At 59.2% G+C, this 24729-nt stretch overlaps 1 protein-coding gene across 1 annotated transcript in view; it reads left to right on the plus strand.

Moving 5' to 3' along the window:
* Positions 1 to 525: 525 nt before the first annotated feature.
* Positions 526 to 24729, plus strand: part of FAM20C (FAM20C golgi associated secretory pathway kinase) — a 36114-nt gene continuing 11910 nt past the window's right edge. The window contains exons 1-3 of the mRNA XM_027125523.1: positions 526 to 1373; positions 3094 to 3269; positions 8415 to 8493. Coding sequence (XP_026981324.1) covers positions 760 to 1373; positions 3094 to 3269; positions 8415 to 8493 — 869 coding nt within the window. The 5' untranslated portion in view covers positions 526 to 759. The remainder of the gene's footprint in view (positions 1374 to 3093; positions 3270 to 8414; positions 8494 to 24729) is intronic.

Consider the following 24729-nt stretch of genomic DNA (forward strand, 5'->3'; position numbering starts at 1 on the left):
CTGACGCGGGGGGCGGCTCCGCGGCGCTCGGATATCTGACCGCCCGGGGAGAGGCTCGGCTGTGCGGGGGCTGCGCTCCGGAGACGGCCGGTGCACCTGCCCGGGGACTTCGCCGGACGCTCCGTGCGCCACCCCCCCGCTCCCGCCCCCTCCTCGGTCCCCGCGGCCCTGCGCCCTCATTCCCCTCCAGGTCCCCGCCTGCGGGCCGCAGCGTGAGAGAACCGAGCCCTGCCCGAAGGAGCCGCCCCTTCTCCGCCCGGCCGGCTCGGCGCCTAGCGCGGCCCACGGAGCAGCGCAAGAGACTTCGCCGAGCCTCGGATCGGATTGCGCCGCGCGGTCGCCTCCACCCCCGACCCCAGGCCGCCGCGCCTTGGCCGAGATGGGCCTAAGTGTCCGGCCCCTGCGCGCCTGATGAGCGCGGCCGCGGCCCCGGAGACCCAAGCGGGCCGCTACGTGCGCGGGGCCTCCCCGAGCTGTGCCCCCAGCTTCGCGGACGAGGGCCGCTGGGCCCGGCCGGCTGAGGGCGCGGCCGCTCCGGAGAGGCGAGAGGGAGCGGCCCCGAAATGGCCCGGCGAGCGGGCGCTTTGGCGGTGGGCGCCCTACGCGTGGGACAGCCCCGGGACGAGTAGCTGGCCGACGCCAGATGGACCTTGATCCGCGCCGCGGCACCGCGTTCGTGCCAAGCCAAGACTAGAAGGGCACGGGCGGAGCGCGCTCTGGGGGCGCCCGGAGTTCCAGGCCCCGCTCGCCCGCCGGGCCATGAAGATGATCCTGGTGCGCAGATTCCGCGTGCTCATCCTGATGGCGTTCCTGGTGGCCTGCGCGCTGCACATCGTGCTGGATCTGCTGCCCAAGCTGGAGCGGAGCGGAGCGCAGCCCTCGGGGGAACCCGGCTGCTCCTGCGCGCAGCCCGCGGCCGAGGCGGCGGCACCCGGCTGGGCCCAGGCGCGCGGACGCCCGGGGGAGCCCCCGGCAGCAGCCTCCGCCGCCGGCGACGCGGGCTGGCCCAACAAGCACACACTGCGCATCCTGCAGGACTTCAGCTCCGACCCTTCCTCCAACCTCACGTCCCACTCGCTTGAGAAACTGCCACCCGCAGCCGAACCGGTCGAGGGCGCCTTGCCGGGGCAGGATCCCGGCGCCCTGCGACCCTTAGACCCCGGTCACCGGCCGCTGCTCAGAGGCCACGGGACGCGTGGACCTGTGCCGCCCCCCGGCCCGAGCGGGGACGGCTCCCTCCTGGCCAGGCTGTTCCAGCACCCACTGTACCAGGCAGCCATTCCGCCGCTAACGGAGGACGATGTCCTCTTCAACGTGAACAGCGACATCAGGTTCAACCCCAAGGCGGCGGCGGCGGCGGAGAACCCAGACTGGTGAGTGGGGCTGCAGCTGCTGAGGTGGGTGCTGGCAGGCCCGACACCCAAGGCAGCCAAGCGCCCCTTGAGAATAAAGATCCTTGCACCTCCAAGGCGCTGTGTAAAGAGGCTCAGGGTCAGAGACTCGCAGAGGGCGTGGACCCCAAGGCAGAGGCCCCAGGAAGGGGAGCTTTGTGGGGCGGGCAGCGTGCAGGCTCTGGGCACTGCCTTTGTCTCCAGAATGACTGCCTCCCTGAGAAGGGCTGCTGGGTGCTTTGGGAGCTGTTTCCTGTGGCCACTGACCTGGAAGGCAGACATGGCAGGCAGGAGCCGGGAAGAGTGAGTTCTGCATTTACAGGAAAGCAGTGCTGGCCTGCAAGGCCCTGGTCACTGGCTCACAAAGGGACTCAGGCAGTGAGTGAAGGCGCTTCCTTGGGAAGCCGCTGCCTGCAGGTGCTTTTGGCAGCACCGCTCTGCTGGACGTGTCGGGGAGGTCTGGAGAGGCCTCAGGAGCCTGGTAAACCAGTCCCTGGGAAAACATTAGCAGAGGGGCATGCTGGCGCCCATGAGGCATAACCAAGGGGTTCTCCCCCTGCCCAGGCTGCAAGGGGGTGACAGCTTCCTAAAAGGCGAGTAGCATCCCCCAGTAGCATCTCTTTAAACTGTCCTGCTTTAACCCCTCCCCCCCAGGCCCTCCTCAGCCACACAGATCAAAATAAGCAGATGCTGCTGCCCTGGGTGGTGAAATATTAACCAACAGCAAGGTCGCGATAAATAAGTACCTGCAAAGGTTACACAGGCAACAGAGGGGAAAGGCCAGGTTTCCAAAACATCTCATAAAATCCTTTCTCCTTTGCAGTTGGACCAGACCCAGTGTTTTCTGTCTAAACACACCAAGGTGTTTAGTGGCCTCTGAGCTTTGTCTGCTGGCCAGGTTCACGGAAACGCTCAGAAATTTGAGAGGCAGAGCCGTGTGCTAGGCCTGGGCCTCTTTGTAGGAGAGACAGAGCCCAGGGCCAGTGGCCAGTGATGGGGCCCTTGGGCAGCTTCTCGTAACCCATCGTGTCCATTGTGGGGCAGAACTTGGGGCTGAAAAGGCCTCACTTGCAGGTGAATTAGCGCTTAGACAAGTTCCGCTTTTCCCTCCAGCGGCAAACAGGGCCTGGCCCTTTGGCTCAAGAGACAAGGATGGGCCACGTTGGCAGCAGGTCCTCAATTTGGGCCTCGGCTGGAGTGAGTGCCACTTTCCTCTCTCCCCACCCACGGCTGCTTCCTGAAAATCAAATTTAGCCTCTTGAATCATTGCTGTCCCAAGGCAGAGCACCCAGCGAAGGCTTCCGCCAGACTGGGCTCATCTGCCCCCAGGAAGCCGGCAGCCCCTCGCACCCCAGGCTGACATCATGCTTGTCAGGTGTTTCAGTGACCCTGGGCCAGACGCGGCGGGGCTTCGCGCTGACGGTCTGGGTTTGGTCTGCTTTAGTTAGAGCTGTCTGTGGCGTCTCCCAAGGGTAAGTGAGAATTACAGGCCTTCAAATATATTATTAGCTGGTGGAACAACGGCCACAGAGAAAGTGCGGACGTCGCAGGGCCCTGTTTGAGTAGAGGCACCTCTGAGTAAATCCATGTTTGCTTGGCTCCAAAGTGAAAACCTTGGCATCGATGCCAACTCCCCCATCCATCTCAAGACCTTGCTGTTCTGTTCTTTCCCTGTTGACCTGGGTCACCTTCATTTGTGCAGGCCACACGAAGGTCCTGAGGATGAATTCCTACCCACAGGGGACACGGCCGTGGACTCCTATCCCAACTGGCTCAAATTCCACATCGGCATCAACCGCTATGAGTTGTACTCTCGACACAACCCAGCTGTGGAGGCCCTGCTGCGTGACCTCGGCGCCCAGAAGATCACCAGTGTTGGTAGGTGACCTCCCTGCCCGGCCAGCTCTCCTTGCTGGAGCCTCACCTCGCGGGCGAGTTATACTGGCAGCCTTCCCAGAGGAGGCGCCTGCAGGCCTTCGATGCTCTCAGTATTTGGGGGCAGCAGGAGGCCGTCTTCTGCTGTTGCAAGATGAGCATGGCGGGGCAATACGCCGCCCCCAGTCCTGTTGTTCTGCTGCAGGGGGTGCCCCACGGGTCCCCCCCGCGGGTTAAGAAGAGGCCCCCCTGGCAGCTGCAGGGAGACGCCTTGGAGAGCTCGGCATCTTCTGGTTGTCTGGGGAGGCTCTGCCTCAGAGCCCACCTGGTGCTCCTGGGGTTCGTGTGGGCGGGGAGTGACTAGGGCTCAGCTCTACCCAGGGCAGAGCCCCATACACGGAGTAGTTTGGAGGAGACGCCTCTGAGTTCTTTGGGATCTGCTGAATCAGAAGTTTCAGGGCATCCAGTTACTGGTTCCAGGAAGGTGTGCCGGCAGTGGTTTCTGAGCGTGGAGGTTTGACGCCATTGTTCTCGGGCCTGTAGGCAACTGTTTGTGAAGGTCCCGATGAGTCACTAATAGCTCCAAGGGCAGAGTGGGTGGGCAGAGGCCCTGGGTGGGAGGGCCAGTCCCAGGAGGCGCGAAGGGTGGAGGGAGGCCCCAGGAGCACGCGTGCTGGGGGCAGAGGGTTCCAGGCACTGTCTTACTGGCGTCTGGGCCATCCTGAGGCTGAAGGGGCTCTGCCAACCTGGGCTGATGCCGGGGAGCCGGGAGTTGCCTGTGAGGCTGGCGCCCGGGTCTCCAGAGCGCTTTAGACGCTGTGCTGGGTGCTCCGCCCGGTGCTGAGCTGCTTGGCAGCACCCTTCTCCCTGGCATATGGTTGTTCACCCTGAGAGAGAACTCGCCGGGACACGACGGTGGTCTCCCCTCCTTCTTGCTGCCCAGGAGGAATCTGAGTGCCTCCCGGCCCCCAGCCCCACCCAGCCCTCCTCCTGTGCTGGAAGGCAATCCGTGCGGACGAAGAGGACTGCAAGGGAGAGGCCACAGCCGGGGTGTCCCCTTCTCTCCTGAGTAGACGAGGTTGTTCGAGAAACATCCAATGCGATGACCATTTGTCATCTGTTCAGTGGATTCTCTTGAGCACCTCCTGCATCCCAGGGCCCCTTTCTGGGCCGTGGGAGTTGGGGGTGAATCCAGCCTCAACAAGCTTCTGCTGCGTCCTGACCTGCACATGCCGATGGACAGATAAAGTCGAGAGTGATTACGAGGTGGTGACCTCCACCTGGGAGGACCAGGTCTTGAATGGGGCGAAGGCTTCCATGATGGAAGGCGGCAGGGAGCGTGGGCCTTTCGGAAAAATGACAACAGCATTTTAAAGTTGGGGTTTAGGGAAGTGCAGCATTCATGCTTGCAGGCTGCTGTCCGCCCCAGTCTCCCATCTGTCAAGTGGGCTCGGGCACGTTGCATCTTATTTCAAGAAGATGGACAGTGCACCCAGGCTTGTACAGTATTAACTCAGGCTTTGTGCAGGGTCTTGGTTAGAGGCAGGGCTGCAAGGATCCCACATGCCAGCCAGGCTCGCCATACCCCTCAGGGGACAGACAGCCTCCCAGCTCTCACTGGACGTTGCCCTGTGCAGAGAGCAGAGCCCAGGAGCCCAGGAGCCCAGGGAGCCGCCGGAGGCCAAGGACAGCCCTCGGGGGCTCACAGGCAGCTTTGCCCGCCCTGGGCACCCTCCTCCCCCATTCTCCCAGGGGCCTGGCCTTGGGGCACCCCCACCCCCTTTGGCTTGCTCTGCGCCTGGCAGGGTGACCTGGGGTGAGTGCCTGCCCATCTGTGTCCTGTGGGCTGTTTGAGCTGATCTCACCCACTGGACTACCCTGGCCTAGGTGGTCCTAACCCAGCATGTTCCTTGGGGCCGTGGGCCGGTCAGAGCCCAGGCTGGCATTCACAGGTGCCTGACGAGTATGGCAAGGTTGACTTGGTGGGACCCCGGGTATCATCACCCACAGCGAACAGCAGGCCTGGTGTGTCCCGGCTCCCCCAGTCACGAGTCAGCGTGACTCTGGGCAGATGGGTTAACTTCTGTGGGCCTCCCCACGTCTCCTGTGGATCACAGACGTGGTCATATCCTCGACCCTGTAATCTCCAGCTTGCAAATCTGAAATCATAACCCATTTGACAGCAAAACCCGACCCAACATGAACGGACATGGAGGCAAAGCCTAAAATGAGAGACTGTTAAACCCTTGTTTTTCTCACTTGGAGTGAATGTTCCCATGGAGTGCATTTAATTCCGGGGTTCTCCCCCGACCCGCTCAGGGCTACAGGATCTGTGGGATGGATACACCACCTGCAACTCTTGTCATCTGAAATTTTCAAAACCCCTGAACACTTCTGCCCCAGAGATTTTGAAGACGAGCGTGGACCCATGAAACCTGCCTCCCAGGGCTGTTGAGAGGTGTTGGTGAGGAAGAGATGGGAGCAGAGGCTAGGCAGCGTCCCCGCTCGTTACCTGTGCGTGGGGCAGCCAGCACTGGGCAAGCTGGAGCCTGCTGAAGGCCTCCGCCGGACGCTCAGCCCCACTGTGTGCGGCTTTGTGCCTGGAGGTGCTCCCAGCAAGTTCACACTTGAGAGGAGGCCCCTCTTCCTGAGGAAGCAGGACATCTTCTCACCTGGAGCCCAGTGGAGCCCCCGGGAGCATGGCTGCAAGTGTCCAGGCCCAGGCTCCTGCTGGGCGGGGAGCAGGGGAGGGCTGGCCCGGCCAGGCTGCAGGCGTCCCCGGGGGTGTCTGCCCCCACATCCAGCTGGTCGTTTTTGTTGGACACCCAGCTGCTGAGACAGCAGCCTCTGACTGGGCCCTTAGCTTAGCAGAGCCACTGGGTGGGTCTGCAGACCGGGGTCCCTGGACAAGAGCTGTCTGCTGCTGGAGGCCCTGCCCCTGGCACTGCTGTGGCCTGGGGGGGTGCAGCCCTCGGAGGCCCCATGGGAGCCGGGAACCTGCCTTGGGAGTCAGGGTTCAACAGCGCCGTCCGTCCTTTTGAGCTTAAAGTGGAAGAAGAGCTAGAAATCCAGCCCGTCTCCTGACCCCACCCTGCAAATCGGGGGGCAGGCCTCCGGGAGGGCAGCCTTGCCCATGGTCAGCACATCTCCGCCCCCAGCTCTGGGCTGTGTCTGGACCCAGATGGTCACTTCAGTCTTGGAACGTGAGCCCAGAAGTGGTGTGGCGATGAGAACAGGTCCTGCGAGGCCCCCGATGCTTTCCCTCAGAACAGCTCCGTCAAGGCGCCCCGTTCAGAACCCCTTGATCCACTCACAAAACTCATGTGGCCAGCGGAGATTTCTTTAGAGCTGGCCTCCCGGCTGCTTAGCAATGGCTATTAGCTGCCTTTAAAGAGGCTCAGGACCCTGAAGCCAGGCCTGCAGAGGCTTTGGCTGGGCCAGTGATAGTGTTGATAATTAAATCACTGTTGTGCACAATCATGGATGCAAAGAATAAATGACACAATTAACTACTCTGTACTTGGAGTTACTTAAAAAGAAGTCACTCAGCAGAAGAGGATTCGGGCAGCCTCTGGCCTGAAGCACAGACCCCACAGTTGCTCCACCAAAGCCCTGGGTGGTGCCGAGCAGTGGAGACGCGGCTCCACGGGACAGAAGTCCTGGGCGCTCACTCACCTGCTAGGACAGCAGCCCAGGGGGCCGGAGGGCCGCCCTGCCTAATAAGCGGGCTGCTCAGGAAGGTGGCTCTGGGCCCAGAAGGGCTACAGTCCCCCTCCTTCCCCGGGGAAACCACCGCATCGTGCTCCGCGTCAGTCCCCGGAGCCTGGCTCCACTGACCCGGAGGAAGGGAACTGAAAATGCCCAGTAAGCTGGACGCCCATGCCCAGGGCCGGAGGGGCCTTCAGTCATCCTGGAGGAGGGACAAAGGCCGCCCCAGGGGACCCGGAGAAGGCGGTGAATAGCTGAGGTCCTCCTTGTGTCTCTCCGCTGTCGGGTTGAAGGTCAAAAACAAAACCTGTGCGTTGCTGGCCCAGCTGCACCCCCGGCGCTTGCCTTCTCCATTTTGGACCGTTGGCAGCCACGGCCCCGGAATCCAGTAGGCGTGTGTTCCGACTGGGTTCCGTCTAAGTCCAGGGCGGGAGCTGGTTTCTACCTGGGGCAGTGCTGTGGTTTCCCTCGCAAGTAAGCAGAACTGCCCCATAAGGGTGAGCTGGAGGGTAGCAAATCACGGCGTCAGGCGTAGTCCAGGCCGGAAGCTGTTGCTTCTCGAACATCCTGGGGCCTGTGTCATGGCCTGAAGTCTGGGCTGCACCCCCAAGTTGGGCCGAGGACCCAGGCCAGGGCACAGGCTTACGTGGGGCAGGTGCCCATGGGGCTGGCCCCTCAGTGCCTGTAAATGGACGCGCTCTCGCCTTTCTCCGTGGCGATGGGGTGGGCGGGGAGAACAGAGAACCCAGCGGCTCCTGGTGTCACATTCTCCAAACTTGAGCCGTCCTTGGGCCAGGCCTCACTTCTTCTGACCCTTAAATCAAGGCAGGGGCTGTGAAAACAGCTGGACCAGCGTCCTGACCGTGACCCCTAAGGACAGACGTTGGTCCTACTTCACAGATGAACTGGCCGAGGCCGAGGGCACAACGTCAGTGGCCCTGCTGGCGTCCCCGTGCTCACCTGAGTCCCCTGAGGCACCGACGAGTGGGTCTCAGCCCTGCCCCCAGCCCCATGGGGGAGGCTGGGTGGGTGTGGTGAGCCCCCTTCAACAGAGGGGGCCGAGGTCGGAGCAAGCGGAGACACCGTCTAGGGCGCCAGCTGGGGCCACCGCACACCCAACCCTCCAGTGTGGCAACCTCCCGCCACCTCTGCCGTAGGCCCATTTTCCCAGGCCCCGTCCACCCTCCTCAGCACGGCTCCTCCAGCCCCTGGTTGGCGCTTCCTGACCCTGAAACATCTGCCTGCCCCGGGCCTTGGTCCCGGACCCTCCCCACTCCACCGCCACGACCCTCACATTTGCACCCATACCCTGACCTAACCCCACAGCCTCAGGCCACCGCTACCCGGGGGTCCCCCCAGAGCCTGGAGCAGTGCATCATCAAGCTCACGGGCCTGCCCCAAGGCAGCAGGTGACCCTGTATTCTTTCCCTCCTGTTGCAGCCATGAAGTCGGGGGGCACACAACTCAAGCTCATCATGACCTTCCAGAACTACGGGCAAGCACTGTTCAAACCCATGAAGTAAGTGCCGGGCCGGTGGGGGTCAGGCGCGAGGGGCTGTGGTCGGGAGTGCGCAGGTCGTGTGATCTGTGTCTCAGCCTCTCAGCTCTGCTCTCCTCGCCCGAGAGCAGCCAGACTCTATGTCTGTGAATGCGCACAGCCGTGCCCGTAAAACTCTGTTTCTAAAACTAGTGGGTCAGCTGATTTGACCCCGATCCCTATTCTAGATAAGACAGAAACTGCTACCAAAATCAAAACGAACCCCTCAGTGGCCCCTGAAAACTGTGGGGCTGGTGGAGAAGGGACTACCCCGGAAATGAGCAGCTGTGGTCTGTGATGTCCACTCTGATGGTCCTGGGGCTTGCTTGTCCCGCATGGGCCCAGTTGTTTGCCATCTTTGGTTAGTTTCAAACAGGGCCTTTTTTTTTTTTTTTAACATCTTTATTGGGGTATAATTGCTTTACAATGGTGTGTTAGTTTCTGCTTTATAACAAAGTGAATCAGTTATACATATACATATGTTCCCATATCTCTTCCCTCTTGCGTCTCCCTCCCTCCCACCCTCCCTGTCCCACCCCTCCAGGCGATCACAAAGCACCGAGCTGATCTCCCTGTGCTATGCGGCTGCTTCCCACTAGCTATCTACCTTACCAAACAGGGCCTTTTTTGCACTGTTGAGACGGTTCATTGTTTTTAAAGCATGGGTTGCACCCCCAAAAGCCCATGAGGCCATTCAGGTCATGTGGGGCTGCTGGGCTGGGTGGGGACTGCGGCAAAGCTCCAGGGCATGGGCCCCCCCAGAAGGAGCAGCTATCCGTGACCAGGGCGGACGGCCAGCCTGGTTCACACAGGACAGAACCCCAATGTTCATGAGGGGTGATGTGGGCGAGGTGAGGCCTAGGCTGCATGTGGGCTCCTTGGGGAAGGTTCTGGAGGGGAGGGGGCTCCTCCTAGAACTTTCTGGCCACCGTGGGCTCCTCTGTGCCCTCTCAGATTGGAGCTTGAGTAGAGGGGCCCCTTCCAGGCCTCTAGATGTCACAACAGTGAGTATGGAACTGTGTGGGGAGGAGGGTGTGCCAGGCGGGGTCGAGCTCAGATGTTGCATTGACGGCCAGGTGACAGGTGGGCCTGGACCCCTCCCTGGCAGGAAGCCAGGACGATAGCTGAAAACCACAATGTCTTTGTCGCCCCGTCGGCCACACAGGCCCCCCCGTCTCGGTGGTGTATTGTCCACAGTCCAGTAAGTCGTCTCCAGATGCGCCCAGAGCTATGTAAGTTGAAGATTCTGAATTAATTAGGTGGTAGTACTTTTCCTCTGAGATCTTGAAGGATGTATGCTGAGAGGGTCTAGAGAGGAACAGCCCTGAGGTGGAGGTAGAGCCTGGGGGGCCCGCAAAGTGTAATTTACGTGGTTTGTGCACGACCATTTAAAGTTGTTTTTTTTTAAATTTATTTATTTTACTTATTTTTATTTTTGGCTGCGTTGGGTCTTCGTTGCTGTGCGCGGGCTCTAGGCGCGTGCGGGCTTCAGTAGTTGTGGCTCACGGGCTCTAGGGTGCGGGCTTCGGTAGTTGTGGTGCGCGGGCCTAGTTGTTCCGCGGCATGTGGGATCTTCCCGGGCCAGGGTTCGAACCTGTGTCCCCTGCATTGGCAGGCGGATTCTTAACCAGGGAAGCCCCACCATTTAAAGTTTAATGGGTATATATTTTTAATAGACATTGAAAAATATTTAAATAGGGCCTTAGCCCATGGGTTGCTGAGTATTCTGGCTTTAGTGTTGAAGTAAGATTTTTTAGCACCTTTATCAAGACGTAATTTACATATTTCATAATTCAGCCACTTAAAGTCTACAGTTCAGTAGCTTTCAGTATATTCACGGAACCGTGCATCCATCGCCACAATTTTAGAGCCTTTTCGTTGCTCCAGAAAAAGCCTGTCCGATGCTGCCCTCCCTCCAGGCCTGGACAGCCGCTGGGCTACTCTCTGCCTCCGTGGACTTGGCCAGCTTGGAGTTTCATGTAAACAGAATCACACACTATCTGATTCTTTGTGTCTGCGTCTCTCACTGAGCATCATGTGTTCAGGGTTCATCCACGTTGTGGCCGGTGTCAGAGCTTCCTTCCTTTCTGTGGCCGAACAACACTCCCCAGTGTGGATGGGCCACATTTTACTTGTACTTTCATCCGTTAATGGGCGTTGGAGTTATTTCCACTTATTGGCTGTATGAATAACGCTGTATGAACATTCATGTACAGGTTTTGGGGTGGACATGTTTTCATTTCTCCCGGCTGTATGCCTGGGAGTGGAATTGCTGGGTCACATAATAACTAAGTGTGACTGTTTGAAGAGCTGCAGACGCTTTTCCTCGGCGGCTACGTATCGTGTGGTCCCACCAGCCACCTCCACGTGCTGCTCGTCAGTACTTGTCTTTATCCGCCTTTTCGGTCCTCGCCATCTTGGTGGGTGTGTGACGTGGTGTCTCCTTGAGGTTCTGATTCATAGTTGTCTACTGACGAGTGGTGTCGAGTGTCTTTTCATGTCCTTGTTGGTCATTTAGATCTTCTTTGGAGAAATGTCTGTTCACATCTTTTGCTGTTGTTTAGTTCATTGTCTTTCCATTAGTAAATTGTAAGAATTCTTTATATATTTTGGATATAAGACCCTTATCACATACGTGGTGTCCTTTGAGGCACAAGTTTCTCATTCTGAGGATGTTGGATTTAACTATTATGTTGTTGTAGCTCGTGCTTTTGGTGTAGTATTTAAATTGTAATATCGAAAAATGTACATGCTAGGTAATAGTGGTGCAGGTGATTGTGTGTGGCTGAAGTTCAGAAGCATTGGTTTATCCACAGAGACAACAGGCCTGGCAAGGCCATTGTTGTGTGACCTCCAGTAAATTCACCCCCTTACTGGGACTCAGTTTATCCATCTGTCAACAAAGGCATTGTAGGAAGAGGTTTGAGGTCTAAACTCTGTTGGATTGGTTTAGGAGACAGGGCACCAAGTTTATAGAAGGAAGCAGGAGGAGCTGGTATTTGGCAAGATGGGGTGGGGCTGGGCAGATGCACCAGAGTGTACGGGCTTTGCAATAGGATTCAACCTGCTTCTTGGAAAGGAAGCGTCCAGGTGTGCCCGTAACACTAGCTGTGACCACCTGCTGGCAGAGGTACGCGTTCAGTCAGCCCACGAGCACTGAGCCCGGCCTGGCCTCCTGCCAGGTGCAGGGAATGCGGGCGTGACTCAGGCCCGGCACTGCTGCTGCTTAGGGTGGGATGGAGAGCGGTGTGTCTGCTCCACTGCGCAGGGCCTGGTCCTCGGTGGGTGCCACACGTACGTCTGCAGAACGAACAAGAGAACGAGCCACTGACGGCAGACGGGAGACTGAGGGCTGGTGAGCACTTGGGAGGCAGCTGGAAGTTTCTCAGAAGTGACCTCCAGCTGAGGCCTGAGCACAGGTGTGACACTCAGGAGGACAGCCTGGAGGAGGCAGCACAGTCCAGGACCGGGCGGCTTCTACAGTCTGGAGGACCAGTGCTGTTGTGCAGAGTACATCACGGGGCTGTTTATACTGAGGTTCATTTAAGTGAGATGAAGTTACAACCTAGTCTCTCGGCACACCAGCCACACCTGAGGCGTCAGGGGCTGCACATAACTGGTGGTGCCGTGTTGGACACGCCCAGCATCACAGGAAGTTCTGTGGGACGGTTCTGTGTTTGAGCACAGAACTCGAGGGGAGATGGGTCCAGGCAGCTGGAGAGGGGCAGCGGTCAGACTCTGCAGGGCATCTGGGCCTGGATGTTGGGATTTTTTCCAGGAGTGTCAGTCAGCCACGTTATACGGGGAGGGTGGGAGGGCTAATCGGGTGTCGGATGGGAGGTGCTGGCGTCTGCGCCTGAGGAGGCGTGAGGATGGGGGATGAGCGTGGCTCTTAGAGACACTTGGGAGAGGAAGACCCCCTGGGCACAGTGACGGACGTGGTCGGGGCTGAGAGAGTGAAGCCTTCCAACCTAGGTGCCAGTGGCCTGCGGGGCCGTGCGGGGTGGGGGGTGGGGGTGCAGGCAGGGAGCAGGTGCACGTGGAGGCGCCTAGAAGGTGAGGCCTAGCCGTAGAGAGTGTCCTTGCTGTGTGACCTTGCAACACTCCCTCCCCTCTCTGGGCCTTGGTTGCCTTACGCTGCACGAGGCTGGATTACAGGAGGCTTCGGGCCCCTGCCCTAGGGGACCTCTGTATCTCCAGTAAGGAAGACGGTGAACTCAGCACCGGCGGGGCTCCCGGAGCCACTGCAGTCGCCTCCCCGAGTCAGCCCTTGCTCTTGATTGGCTGGTGAGCTGGAGTTTGCAGTTGTGACTTGCAGACATTCGAGGGATGATGACTATTTGGTGCGCTTGAGCAGTGGCTATTTAGGGCACAGCAGCTGAATGCAGGCTGGAAGCGGAGCTGCAGCCGCGCTTCTGCTCAGGTCACTTGCCAGCAGGCGACCCGTCGCTCCCCGCGGCCTGGCGAGGCTGCTTTAACGGTCCGTTTTCACCAAAACAGCCGGGCCGCCTCCTGAGCGTTTGGAATCCGGAGCTACAGCGCCCTCTGTGCCGTGTGTGTTTTGGGATCCAAAGCGTGTTCAGACGCAGGGAGGGAAGGAAAGCACACCTGCCCCCGAGGTAGCTTTGAGGGGAAAATAGCTCCAACAGCAAGACGACACCTCCAGTACAGACGAGCCGGTCGCTGGTGTTCCACAGACCCGGCATCACTTGCAAAGCAGAAGAAGAGAAAAACCCCACGGGCCAGGCTCAGTGAGTCTGAAATGGGTCGAGTCTGGCTCACTGAGCACTTGTTAGGCAGGGCTGAGGAGCTGGGGCGACAGTGGAAGGCGCCCCCAAAGAAGGCACCACCCCCACAGCCTGGAGGCAGATGGGACCGAGGTCGTGGGTGCAGGAAAGGGCGCCATGCCAGACACAGTGCCTCACGGACCCAGAGAGGGAGGCCACTGTTACCCCACAGACCTTGTGGACAAGGAGACTGAGGCTCAGAGTGCCCGAGGGCACCCAAGGGCACTGGCCAGCAGTAGATGTGGCTGGAGTGACCACTGCACTGTCCCTACTCAGATCTCAGCGCAGTGGTCATCATCGTCTTTGATGTCGTTAACGTGTGGGTTCGTTTCTGGTTCCTTAATTTATAACAACAGCTGAGCTCTAACCCTGTGCGTCCACACCGTGTGAGTGTCCCAGGCTGCCGTCGGGAAGCATCACTACCCGGGCAGCTTAGAGAGTCAGGAAGCTCTTCTTCCTCAGTCCCGGAGGCCAGAGGCAGAAACCACAGTGTCGCAGGACCGCCTCCCCGAAGGCTTCTGGAGGGTCCTTCCTGCCTCTTCCTGCTTCTGGGCGTGGCTGTCGATCCTTGGCGTTCTGTGGCTTGTGGCCAGGTCACTCACTCCCTTTTCTGCCTCTGTTGTCGCATGGTCTCTCCTGCGGGTCTGTGTCCAAATTCCCTCTTCTTATAAGGACACCAGTCACTGGACTCAGGGCCAGCCTCATCCACTATGACCTTTTCTTAATGAACCCCACCTGCCAAGTCCCTATTTCCACATAAGGCCACAGTCACAGGTCCCCAGGGTTAGGACTTAAACATCCCATTTTGGGGAACACAATTCAACCCTTTCCAACATCCAGGTAAGACTATATTCCGTGTATACCCGCACCTCTTCCCAGTGCCTGGGTGACGAAAGGTAGGAAAGAGTTTTCATCTTCACGGCTGATGGATTCACCCGCCGCCCCGCCTGCCTGGATCTCCTCTGTGTGTTGTATGAGGGGGGTCGGTTAGATCAAGGGCAAATATTATCAGTGCTGGTAAAATCCAATACAATTTTAGCTTTACCGACACTTGTAATTCCCCACTTTCCCGCCTTCTTAAAATGCACGTTTCTGTTGAGTTGGAACGTTCATATGGAAATGCGCACAGATGGTAAGCGGGTGTTTACAACACGCGCCAGTAACCAGGTGACCAGGTAACCAGCAAACCAGCACCAGGTCAGGACCAACTGACAGCGCCCAGACCCCTGTGGCCGCTGCAGTTTCCTCCTCCCAGGGTGGCTCCTGCCCCCCCACCCCGTTCCCAGCGAGTGAATCCCCGCCCCCCTGCCCCCACCCATGCTGCCCACGCGTCTGAGAGATGCCTCTCCCGTGGCTCGTTCTCGTGGCCAAGTCACGTTCCATTGTGTGAAAACCTCCGGTTTCTTCATCCCTCTCCTGTTGACGGACTTGTGGGCGGTTTCAGTTAAAGAATGTTGTTAGTGGAGCTGCCCTGACCGCTCTAGTACTTCTGAGGGCTCGTCTGGGGGCAGGGCTGTGCCGGGAGCGCAGTGCTGGGTGGCAGGGTCGGGCTCTGTTCAGCTTGGCTTCAGTAGAGCCGCTGTCCAGGGCAGCCATCCTGTGGTCTACACTCCAGCAGCTCATTCCAGGGCAGGGTGTGGCACCCAGGCTTGATGCCAGTGTCTGTGATGGCCGTACACGGAGCCTGGACAGGTCGCAGGCCGTGAATGCCCTGTGCCTCTGGACCAGGCCAGGCCTAACCCCACTTCTGGCCCCTGGGGCCTCACTCCCTTTGTTTGCGGGCAGCAGCTCCCCTCTGTCCTGCTCTGGGAGCCTTGGTCTGGAGGGACAGCCGCGTGTGTGGCTTTGCGGGCGGAGGGGCCTGTGTCTGCACGTCCGTCCGGGGGCTGCTGCCCGCCCTGCAGGGACACATGGCCGCCTGTGCCCACCACGCGCTCCTTGTTCGTGCCACGGCTGGTCTCCCTGAGGCTACCATGCTCGGCCACGCTGTCCACGCCAGTGAGACCCGTTCCCTCACCTTCTCAGGTCTGTTAGGGTTTGACAGCCTCCACTCTGGCCGGCGAAGCCAGTGCCCCTGTAGCTGACACGTCATGTTTTAATTTTACCACCAGCCCTCCTTCAAGGAGGAGGAAATTGAGGCTCAGGGGGTTTAAACGTGAATCGGGCGTGGGAGGCCGGCCAGGGCTTGGTTCCAGTGTCTCGGACGTCAGGTCCCAGGCCTCTCAGGCACCATCAGGCCGAGACTCGGCCGTCCGGGGACCCTGGACCCGGGGTCTCTACTGGGGAGGCGCCCATGCTGCCCACTCCTCCCAGAGGCATCGCATGTGAAGAGGCTCTAAGTACCTGCATTACTTTTGCAAAGAACAGGGGTGTGTGTGTGTGTGTGTGTGTGTGTGTGTGTGTGTGTGTGTGTGCGTGCGCCTGCGCGCATCTCCCAGAGAAACCATCCCTGAGCAGCTCTTTGAGGCCCAGGAGCTCCTTGTAGCCGAGGTGCACACACAGAGGCAGCTGCAGAAACCCCTTCTGGCCAGCCAGCCCTTCTCACCGCAGAAACGCGAGCCGCCCCCCACCCCCAGCCTGGCCTGCCGGGGGCAGCGCGGGCCTGAGAACAGGAAGTGCTGGAGGGCAGGGCCTCCCCTGGTGACTTGCACCTCAGCCTGCTGAGCCCTGCTCAGGCCCGCGCTGGGGCCCAGGGGCGCGAGCGGGCAGCCTCACTGAACCGCCTGCCCTCCAGGCCCCGCCAGGGCCTCCCGATGACCAGTGCGTCCAGCGGGGTGTGGCGCTCAGACGGGCGCCCTCTCGGCTGTCTTCCCAGTGCTTGCACTGCCTCTGGGTTAGTGACACGGTGGTCCAGACCCACCGCCTGGCCCTGAGCAGGCCCTGCCCCTCGCTGGGGCGCCTCCTCACTAGGACCGCATCCAGCTGTCGTGAGCACAGGCCCGGGGGAGCCCACTTGCTACAACCTCGTGGGGCGAGCTTCTCTGGGGCAACACAGGGCAGGAGTCGCAAGGGGCTTGACTCTGTGAGGTTATCTGTCCCTGGAACAGTTATGTGGGAGACGACTGGAGGGGCTGGCTCTCCCCGACACCTCCTCCCTCCCCCCTCCCTCCAGGGCTGGCAGGCAGAGGGTCTACGGTGGCGTTCTCCGTGGTCCCCACGTGGCCACCGCGTCCGTGGACCTGGGGCTCGGTGCCTCGTTATCAAAGCATGAAACAATTGCACGCTATTTGCACTCATCACTTTTACGAGGAGAGGATTTAAAGAGGCTCCTGGCTGCCAGGGCGGGAGCCATGGCCACGTTGTTACTGCAGCACAGGTGCCGCTACGGCCTTGCATGCTGAGCGGCTATCCCAGATTAACGTGTAAAATGCAGTTTTGTTGTCCATGACCCTGTACTGCGTGTTGGTCTCCAGGACCGATTTATATATGAGTCAGACAGCGCCTCTCCTATATTTAATCTCTTGATGCTCCCGTCAGACATGCCGTATGGATCCTGTACAGCGGGGGCTGGGCTGTGAGCCACAGAGCTGCCTCCTTTGCTGAGAGAGGCAGGTGCCACCTCCTGTGGGCCCTGAGCTCCCCTGGGCCTCGGCGTCCTTGCCGGTGACAGGGGCCACACTAGGAACACAGCAGGGCAGCCGGGCTGGCCGTTCCCTCTCTGAGCCACTGTGGGATTTAAGTACAGATGGGGTCGCCGGGTCGTTCTGGAGCTCTGCACCCCGCTGGCCTGGTCTCATCACCTCAGCTGGTTGCTGGCGCCCAGAGTCCCCTTCCTGCACTTACCTTGGGGGAGGGCCCCACCTGCGCTCCATATCCGGGGCTGCCCAGTGCCCTGCAGTTTGTCCACAACCTCAGTTGACTCCCACTGAGCCCTGGGTGTGACCATCTATGTCTCCAATACACACAGGGCCTAGTGGACTCAGGGGAGCTTCGGGCGCCAAACTCCTGCAGTTAACGTGTACAGCCCGGCAGGGACGCTGTGCGGGGCTCCCGCGGGCTCAGAGCAGCACCTGGTGTCCCCACGTGGCCCCTGCAGGAAGGAGCGGGACCTCTGAGGGCCATCCTGGCCTCTGCGGGTGGTGCAAACAGAAAAGTCCAGAGCTGCAGAGCCCAGTGCACCAGGCCCAGGGGGGCCTCCTCGGCCAGCACAGGCCCTGTGACGGGGGTGGGTGGACGGGTCCTGCGGTTGGCCTGTGAGGGTCTGAGCGTGCAGGGGGCTCTCCAGCAGCTATTCCAGGTCCAGTCCTTGGTCTTTGGTGCGTCTCCACGGTGCCCTCCCCGTGCCACTGGGAGTGATGAACAGACACCATGTCTCACGTGGTTGATCGCCTTACAGGCCCCCAGTTGTAGGACACTTAGGTTGTCTCCAATTTCATGGGTTATTTTTATAGTCAGAAAGCCGTGGACTTTATTAATTGAAAAACGAGTAACAACCCATGACAGGCTTTTGAGAGACTCTCCCAAGCTTGTCAGCAGCAGAGCAGAGCTGTTGGCCCAGTGGAGGCTCGGGGCAGAGCAGCCAGGACCCCAGCTGAGCCTGCACGGCCACCCTGGGCTCTCTGCCCGACAGCACATTGGGGAGTCAGCTGTCCACCTTCGAGATCCACCATCACTGAGAGTGAGTGTCTTGAGGAAACGAGAGGGCAGGAGAAGACTCTGGGGGACAGAGGGGCTCACCTGAGACGTGGGGGGTTGTTGCCTGAGGAGCATGGTGCCGGGCCTCGGGGAAGGGTCTCTGGAGAAGGGGCTTCTCCCGCTCCAATCTTTGCTTCGCTTCCAGGGTCCACTGCAAGCCTTCTCCCCGGGGTCCAAGCGTCCCCGTGTCCCCATGTGGAGGACATGGTTGCCCCGACCAGCTGAGCTCCTAGGCCCCCAGGAAGGGCTGGCCTGATGCTGCCCAGTCAGAGGCTCCCAAGGGTCCGAGGCAGCGCAGCACCACCGCCTCCCACGTGCCCTGGGCGCTGGCATGCTTGAGCGCCGGGAGGATTCATTGAGTTGGTCCCCACTGCAGCCCCGGGGGCTCGTCATCCTAGCCCGTTCAGACAGGACCCAGAGGCCCAGGGAGGGAATGGCTGCCCGCAGAGCTGCGAGGCCAGCGTCGTGGCCAAGGGGACCGCCCGCCCCAGGTTCCCGGGTGGCTCCCTGTGGCTGGCCTGGCCGTTATGCTGGGCCGCCACTGTGCGTGGGCTCGAGTGGCCAGGGCCCGGCCACTGAGGCTCCCCAAACACCCTGCTGTTTCACCAGCGGCCACAGCTCCCTGACTCGGGCGACCACGGCTGTTCCTGCAGCTGGGATTCCTTTGCTTGACGAAAGAAAAGAAAAAGGAAACTACTGGAGGCAGGCAGGGAAGTGGGTAAAGGTAAGAAGTTAGTACAACCTGCAGAGGGCACAGTTCTGGCCGCTGTCGAGCAGGTGGGGGGCTGTGCCATCTCCCGGTCCCCCCAGCCTCGTCAGGACGCCCGCCCCAGCTGACCATGACAAATGTTTCCTTGGAAGCTTCTGGAAAAGATTATCCCCTTTGCTCAAATCAATGCAAGCAAGTCATTTTTTCCGAAAACATCCTCCTGAGCGGCAGCGTGGAGATTCTCCCTGGTGTTAGGGTCTCTGGGGGCCGTCACTGGGCTATCGTGAAAGGGGCAGAAGGTGAGAAGAAGGAAAGAAACTCTGGTCTTCATTCCCACATGCCAGAGAAGAAACCGAGTCGGGCATCTCAAGAGCAGTTTGGTCAGCTGGTTGTTTTTTACACCGTAAAAGGAAATTTTGCAGACCTGACATCTCCTTAAAAAGCCTCGAAAATAAGCTGGAATCGACCCTACGCTCGGGATTGACTTTGTTTTTCCTTCAGCAGGAAAAACAACATCACAGCAGTAGCCTTGGTGCTAAATATTTAATACACGGTTTAGTAGATTTGAGCACCTTTTTTTACCTTGAATAAAAAGATGAGCAACGGAGGCTTAAGTACGGAAAGAAGAACTAGGGGCCTGTGTTCATGGTTGCCAGGGACAGAGCATTCATTTGCACTCTAATGTCATTCCTTAGTCACGTCCCCAAATTCCAGATGAGCAGACAGAAAAGTATTTAAAACACAATAGATCTTAAACTTTCAAGCAAATCTCCCCCCGCCACCCCCCACCCCGCCCCGACCCTTTGCTTTGGAACGCAAGTCTGAGTCACTGCAATTATTTTTAAATGGAAACGACTTCAGACTTTCTTTGCAGTTACAGATCTTTGAATTGTTTTTTAATTGGTTTTCATGAAATTGACCATAAGAGGTTTGAGTCTCTTCTGAGTTAATTTTTCCACCCAACCATAAATGAGCAACTTGTCCCCTGTGTCCTACTTTGAAGAGCTGTCGCCATGTCTCTTGGAGACCCAAGGGGAGGGGGTCAGCGGGTGTGAAGGCCCCTCGTGATCACCTGATGGCGGCAAATCGCTGATTGGTCCTGATGCTCTGGCTGTGGCTCACGGCGTGGCCGGTCGAGGCATGGGCAGGTCTGTGGGCGAGTAACAAGATGCTGGGGGAACCCGTCCCTGGGTGTGGTCATTATGAGGCCCATAGCCTTCAGGGAAATCCTGCCCCCAAAGAAAATAGGTTGGTAGGAGTGGACAACAGGTGCTGGAGGTTCTCAATAGGAAGAGCGTGTTTTTACCAAACAGATCCCCACCCCCGCAGGGGCCAGGACAAGCGTTGCCACAACTGGCAGGAGATACTGACGGAAAGGTCTCGCCGAGGTAACTGCCAGGGAGCGGCCTCCTCTCCCTTCCAGAATGTCTACCAGCCGAAAACCTGATACTAAACAGCTTAGTATATCTCCTTAATGACAAGGTGCTCGCTTGCTGTCGTGTGAGTGATGGGAAGATTGTCCGAGAAAGAAAGGCTGATTTCTGCCTCCTCGCCTGCGCCGGGTGAGTCCGGATCCACTGCGCATTTTGGAGGAACGAGCAAGCGTCTGTCTCGTTGGGTGTTTTGCCCCTGAGGTTGGCCCGGGGACGGGAGCCAGAGCCTCGTCCCTGCGGTGGCCTCTGCCCCCAGGACATCAGGCCACCTGGTTAGGACAAGGGTCTTTGCAGAAGTGATGGAGTCAGGATCTTGGGGCGAGGTGGTCGCCTTGGGCCCCTGGATGGGCCCGAAATGCAGTCACGTGTGTCCTTGCTTTGGACGCAGAGAAACCAGAGGAGGGATATGGTGATGGAGGCAGAGCTGGGGCCGAGGAAGCTGGAAGAGGCTGGAGGGACCCGCCACCCCCGGAGCCCCTGGGGGAGTGTGACCCGCCCACGCCCTGATTTTGGACCCCGGTCCTCAGAACCGTGAGGGGTGAACTCCTGTTGTGTGAAGCACGTCTGTGGGCATCTGTTACAGCAGCTGCAGGACACCCATCCACGCGCCTCCTGGGCCCCCAGCTCCTGGAACTAGGAGGAGGCGGTGGGGATACAGACGCCGCCAGGATCTCCGGTCCACGTGCCTCGCCCGGCTTTGCCGCTTCCCAGCACGTGACCCGGCTACAGTGCCTCACCTGTGAGGTGGGTCTAGTCACACTGCCTGCCTCCCAGAGTCCTGACCTGCGTGCGTCAGTGTGAGTGGAGCGTTGACAGCAGAGCCAGGTGCTAGAAAGTTCTACAGGAGGGTTTGCTGTCATCAGTAGCTTACTGAATAATGGATAGAAGAGGGTCAGAGGAGGCTGGGTGCACGGGGACCCAGGGGAGGACCCCCGGGAGCACCGCCGTCCGTCTGTGAGCATCTCCGGGGCCGAGCGGGTACCTGCAGACACCTGAAGGGGTGCCTTTCGCGATTCTCACATGGCCTTGGAGACGCTCTCGTTCGTTCTGCCTCTCTTGCTGGGCCTGGGATGCCGGTCCTTCTGCACGACACACAAGAGGTGTATGTGTGGCCCACCTCTCTCTGGGCCTGTTTCCCATCTGGGCTCAGGGATCTCGGGGGCCCTTAGCTCTGACAAGGACACGGAAAAGCCTTGTGACAGCTGTGTGTGCCCTGGGCAAATTGCACCGTTGCCCTTTTTCCAAAGTTTCACCCAACGGTTTGCCGTTCTCTCTCCTGGCTCCCGCATCCCCGTTCAACTGGCCTTGGCTCGCCGTGTGCATCTCGGCACGGGTTGGTGGGGCAGCCAGCAGCAGGGGCACGGCGGGGCTCTGCTCCCCCTGGCGGCGTCACCCCTGAGCCGTCTTACCTGCCCCACTTCACAGAGGCACCAAGGGCGCACCTGCTCCGTCAGCCTGGAGAGGGTGGCAGCCCGGGCAGGCCTGTGTGAGCAGACCCTTCCCCACCAGTTGTCCTCCCCAGGTGTCCAGTGAAGAGAATATGGTCCAGCCCACTCCCCAGCCCAGTCCCCCCATCTCAATCCGGGGGTCCCCTTGGACTAACGCAGGGCATTGGACCTCAGCGCTGGGCCCTGTATCGGGACCTCTCTGTTGGTGAGCTGAAACCTCTCACTGGCTGTGTCCTTGTCTGTAGGACGGGGACACTTCACAGGGGTCGTGAGGACGCAGAGAGTGAACGCGCGGAAAGCACTTAGCAGGGCGCTCAGCTCAGAGTAAGAGCTGGATAAATGTTGGCTTTTATCCCTTCGTGGGTTTGGTCATAAGCTGCCAACTTACTCTGCTTTCAATCAGAGCAAAAGTTTTCTGTTTTCCCACAAGTGAAAGAATGCTGAGATGTTGGCAGTAGCAGTGAGGTCAGCAGGGGGGCTGTTGGTCTGTGGGAGGGACAAGGGGTCTGACAGCTGTTAAGAGGGGTGCAGCAGTGCAGACCTGCTGGGAGCTGGGCCAAGCGTCTGGCAGGAACTGGACGCACTGGTGGGCCCTTCCTCCCACCAGGAACCAGGACCTTTCTTGGGGACATGGGGACGGTTCTTGCAGCCGAACCTCTGGGGCTGCAGCCCCTTGTCCCCTGTGAGCCTAGGCACCTGACCTGGCGGCTGGCAGCCAGCGTCTTCCGGCCTCGCTGTGCCCAGAGGCGGTTCTGATCCCAGAGGAAACGCAGGCTTTCGAGACCCACACCCGGAGCCATGTCTGACTTTGGGGCCTAAAGAAAGAGCCTAGGACTGGGTCAGACACCCGGGTCCTGACCCAGGGCCGGCCATTTCCAGCCATGTGACTCTGCAGACGTCACTCGCCCTTTCCCAACCTCAGACGTCTGTGTCATTAAAACAGGGGCAAAGATCAGAGCCTTGAGGGGCGCCCCAAGCACAAATCGTGCAGCCCAGGGAGGGCCCACGATGCGCGTCGGATTCTGCCCCCTCAGCTTATGTGAAAACAGAGGTGCTTCTCTCAAAACGTTCTGCGTCACTTCTTAAAAGTGTAATGCATTTCAGCGTGACCAGATCTGGAGGAAACAAACGGAATTTCACAACCTCTCCAAGGTTGCTAAATCACTGTGTCCTTTGTGCTGCTTTCGTGTTGCCAAAGATTCCATACGCCTTCCCTGTTCCTGTGGTAAAAAATTACCACAAATTTAGTGGCTTAAAGCAACACAAGCTTGGTCTCTTACGGTCCTGGAGGTCCGAAATCTAAAATGGATCTGTGGGCTGTGGGCTTCTGGAGGCTCTGGAGTTGGCTTTCTGCCGAGGAATGCAGGCGCCTCTAGAAGCTAGAGAAGGAAACAGATTCCCCCCCCGCCCCAAGCCTCCATCTTCAGGGCCGCCAGTGTAGCCTCTTCTGGCTTCAGATCTCCCTGTGCTTCCCTCTAATAAGGACCCTTTTGATGACATAGGGCCCATGCAGATAATCCAGGATCATCTCCTCATCTCAAGATCCTTAACTAAATCACACCTGCAAAGTTCCTCTTGCCATTTAAGGCAGCCTATTCACAGATTCTGGGGATTTAGATCACAGACTTCCTGGGAGAGGTCAACATAGCAGTCATTCTCACTTTAGTATGAATAACCACTATCACGTAGTATTGTGCTTCCTTCCGAGCTAAGGGAAGTCCCTCTAAAGGAAGGGGGTTTGGGTGTGGTCAGCTCTGGAGAGGAAGGGGAGAGGGACATGCAGGAGGCCCCAAGAACTGGTCCCAAGCAGCCTCTCACTAGGGTTTAGCGGGTCTGGGCTTTGAGGGTATCAGGGACCGCCCTCCAGGGCCTGCTTTCTGGTGGCCTTGGGGCTCCATCTGACTGTCTGAGCCAGGTGGAGTGTGAAGTTCCAGGGCCTTCCTGACAGGAGGAGCGGACCCGAACCTTCCTCGGACCCTGGCCCTTCCCACTTCCACCAGTTTCTACCTTTCTTCCCTTTTCAACCCCAGTCGCCGTTGCCAAGGCCATCTTTCACTTCAACAGACACTAAATCCGTGGTTTGCCTCGTTCCTCAGCTGCTGTTTGACCAGGAAGTCATCAGCCTTAACACCTTTTCATTTCCCTGCCTTGCAGTCCCGAGGCCAGGGTGGGGGAGGGCCGTGACTCCTGGGCTGCAGGTGCCCTTCCAGGAAATGCTGGTCCCTGGCCCCTGGGCTCTCCGCCCCTCGTCAGGGCAAGCCCTGGGTGCTCAGCCAGCTCCAGAGGGTCCGATTGCGTCTCCTTTTCACATCTCCATGCCCCCCTCCCAGGAAGAAGCCTGGGGCGGGCCGCACCCCACACCTGCCCTCCTGCACCTGAGCACACCTTCCGCTGGGACACCTGGAGGAAGGAGAGGCTGCCAGGTGACCCGGCTCAGCCAAGTCCAGTCTCCTGCCTGGTGCTTTGGGTTCAGTAGTTTTCCAAAGTACCTGCTGTTTCCCAGTGCAGCCCAGGAAGTGGCAGGAAGGTGGCCGGCCCCCCATGGAGGGGACCATGGTCCACCTGCTCCCTACTCAGTGCAAGGAAAGAAATCCCAGTCTCTACAGTGGGACCGGTGCCGCTGGCCCCTGGCATCCCACAGACGCTCCCAGGTTATCCCTTGCTCAGCACCTGCGCCCTGAGATGGGCCAGCATCCTCCCCACAGCAGATAAATGGAAACTCCAAGACTCCCTGAGTTCTCCCAGCCGTGAACTGGCTGGTAAGGACGCCAGGAGGTGAGCAGAGCTGCCTTCCTGTGAATGGCCCGGGGACAGAGGTCACCGGAAAACCCCAAGGCGGGAGATGGGAAGGTACCAGGAACTGTTCCGGAGCCTGGTCACAGTGCCTTCAGGAAGTGGCTGGGCTTTTCCCAGAGCAGCAGGGCTCAGAGCCACCTGCATTCCACGTGTGTGACCTGCTCAGTGGGGTGGGTCAGGGTGAGGGAGAGGGAACAAAGCCTGAAGCACTGGTGATGGTGATGATGGCCTGGCCGAGAAAGTGGAAGAAGGAAGGTCCACTGGGGGGGCAGACAGAGAGCCCTGTTGGGTCAGGGGAGCCATGAGCTGAGTGGAGAGGCAGAGCCTGGGAGACAGAGGGCAGAGGAGGACCCAGTCGTGAGGGTATACGGGCAGAGGGACAGTCGGAGGGAGCAGAGAGGACTCAGAAA

Source organism: Aethalodelphis obliquidens, unplaced genomic scaffold (assembly GCF_003676395.1).
Source record: "Aethalodelphis obliquidens isolate GAN/ISIS:26980383/991018 unplaced genomic scaffold, ASM367639v1 scaffold30, whole genome shotgun sequence".
Classification (NCBI taxonomy): Eukaryota; Metazoa; Chordata; class Mammalia; order Artiodactyla; family Delphinidae; genus Aethalodelphis; species Aethalodelphis obliquidens.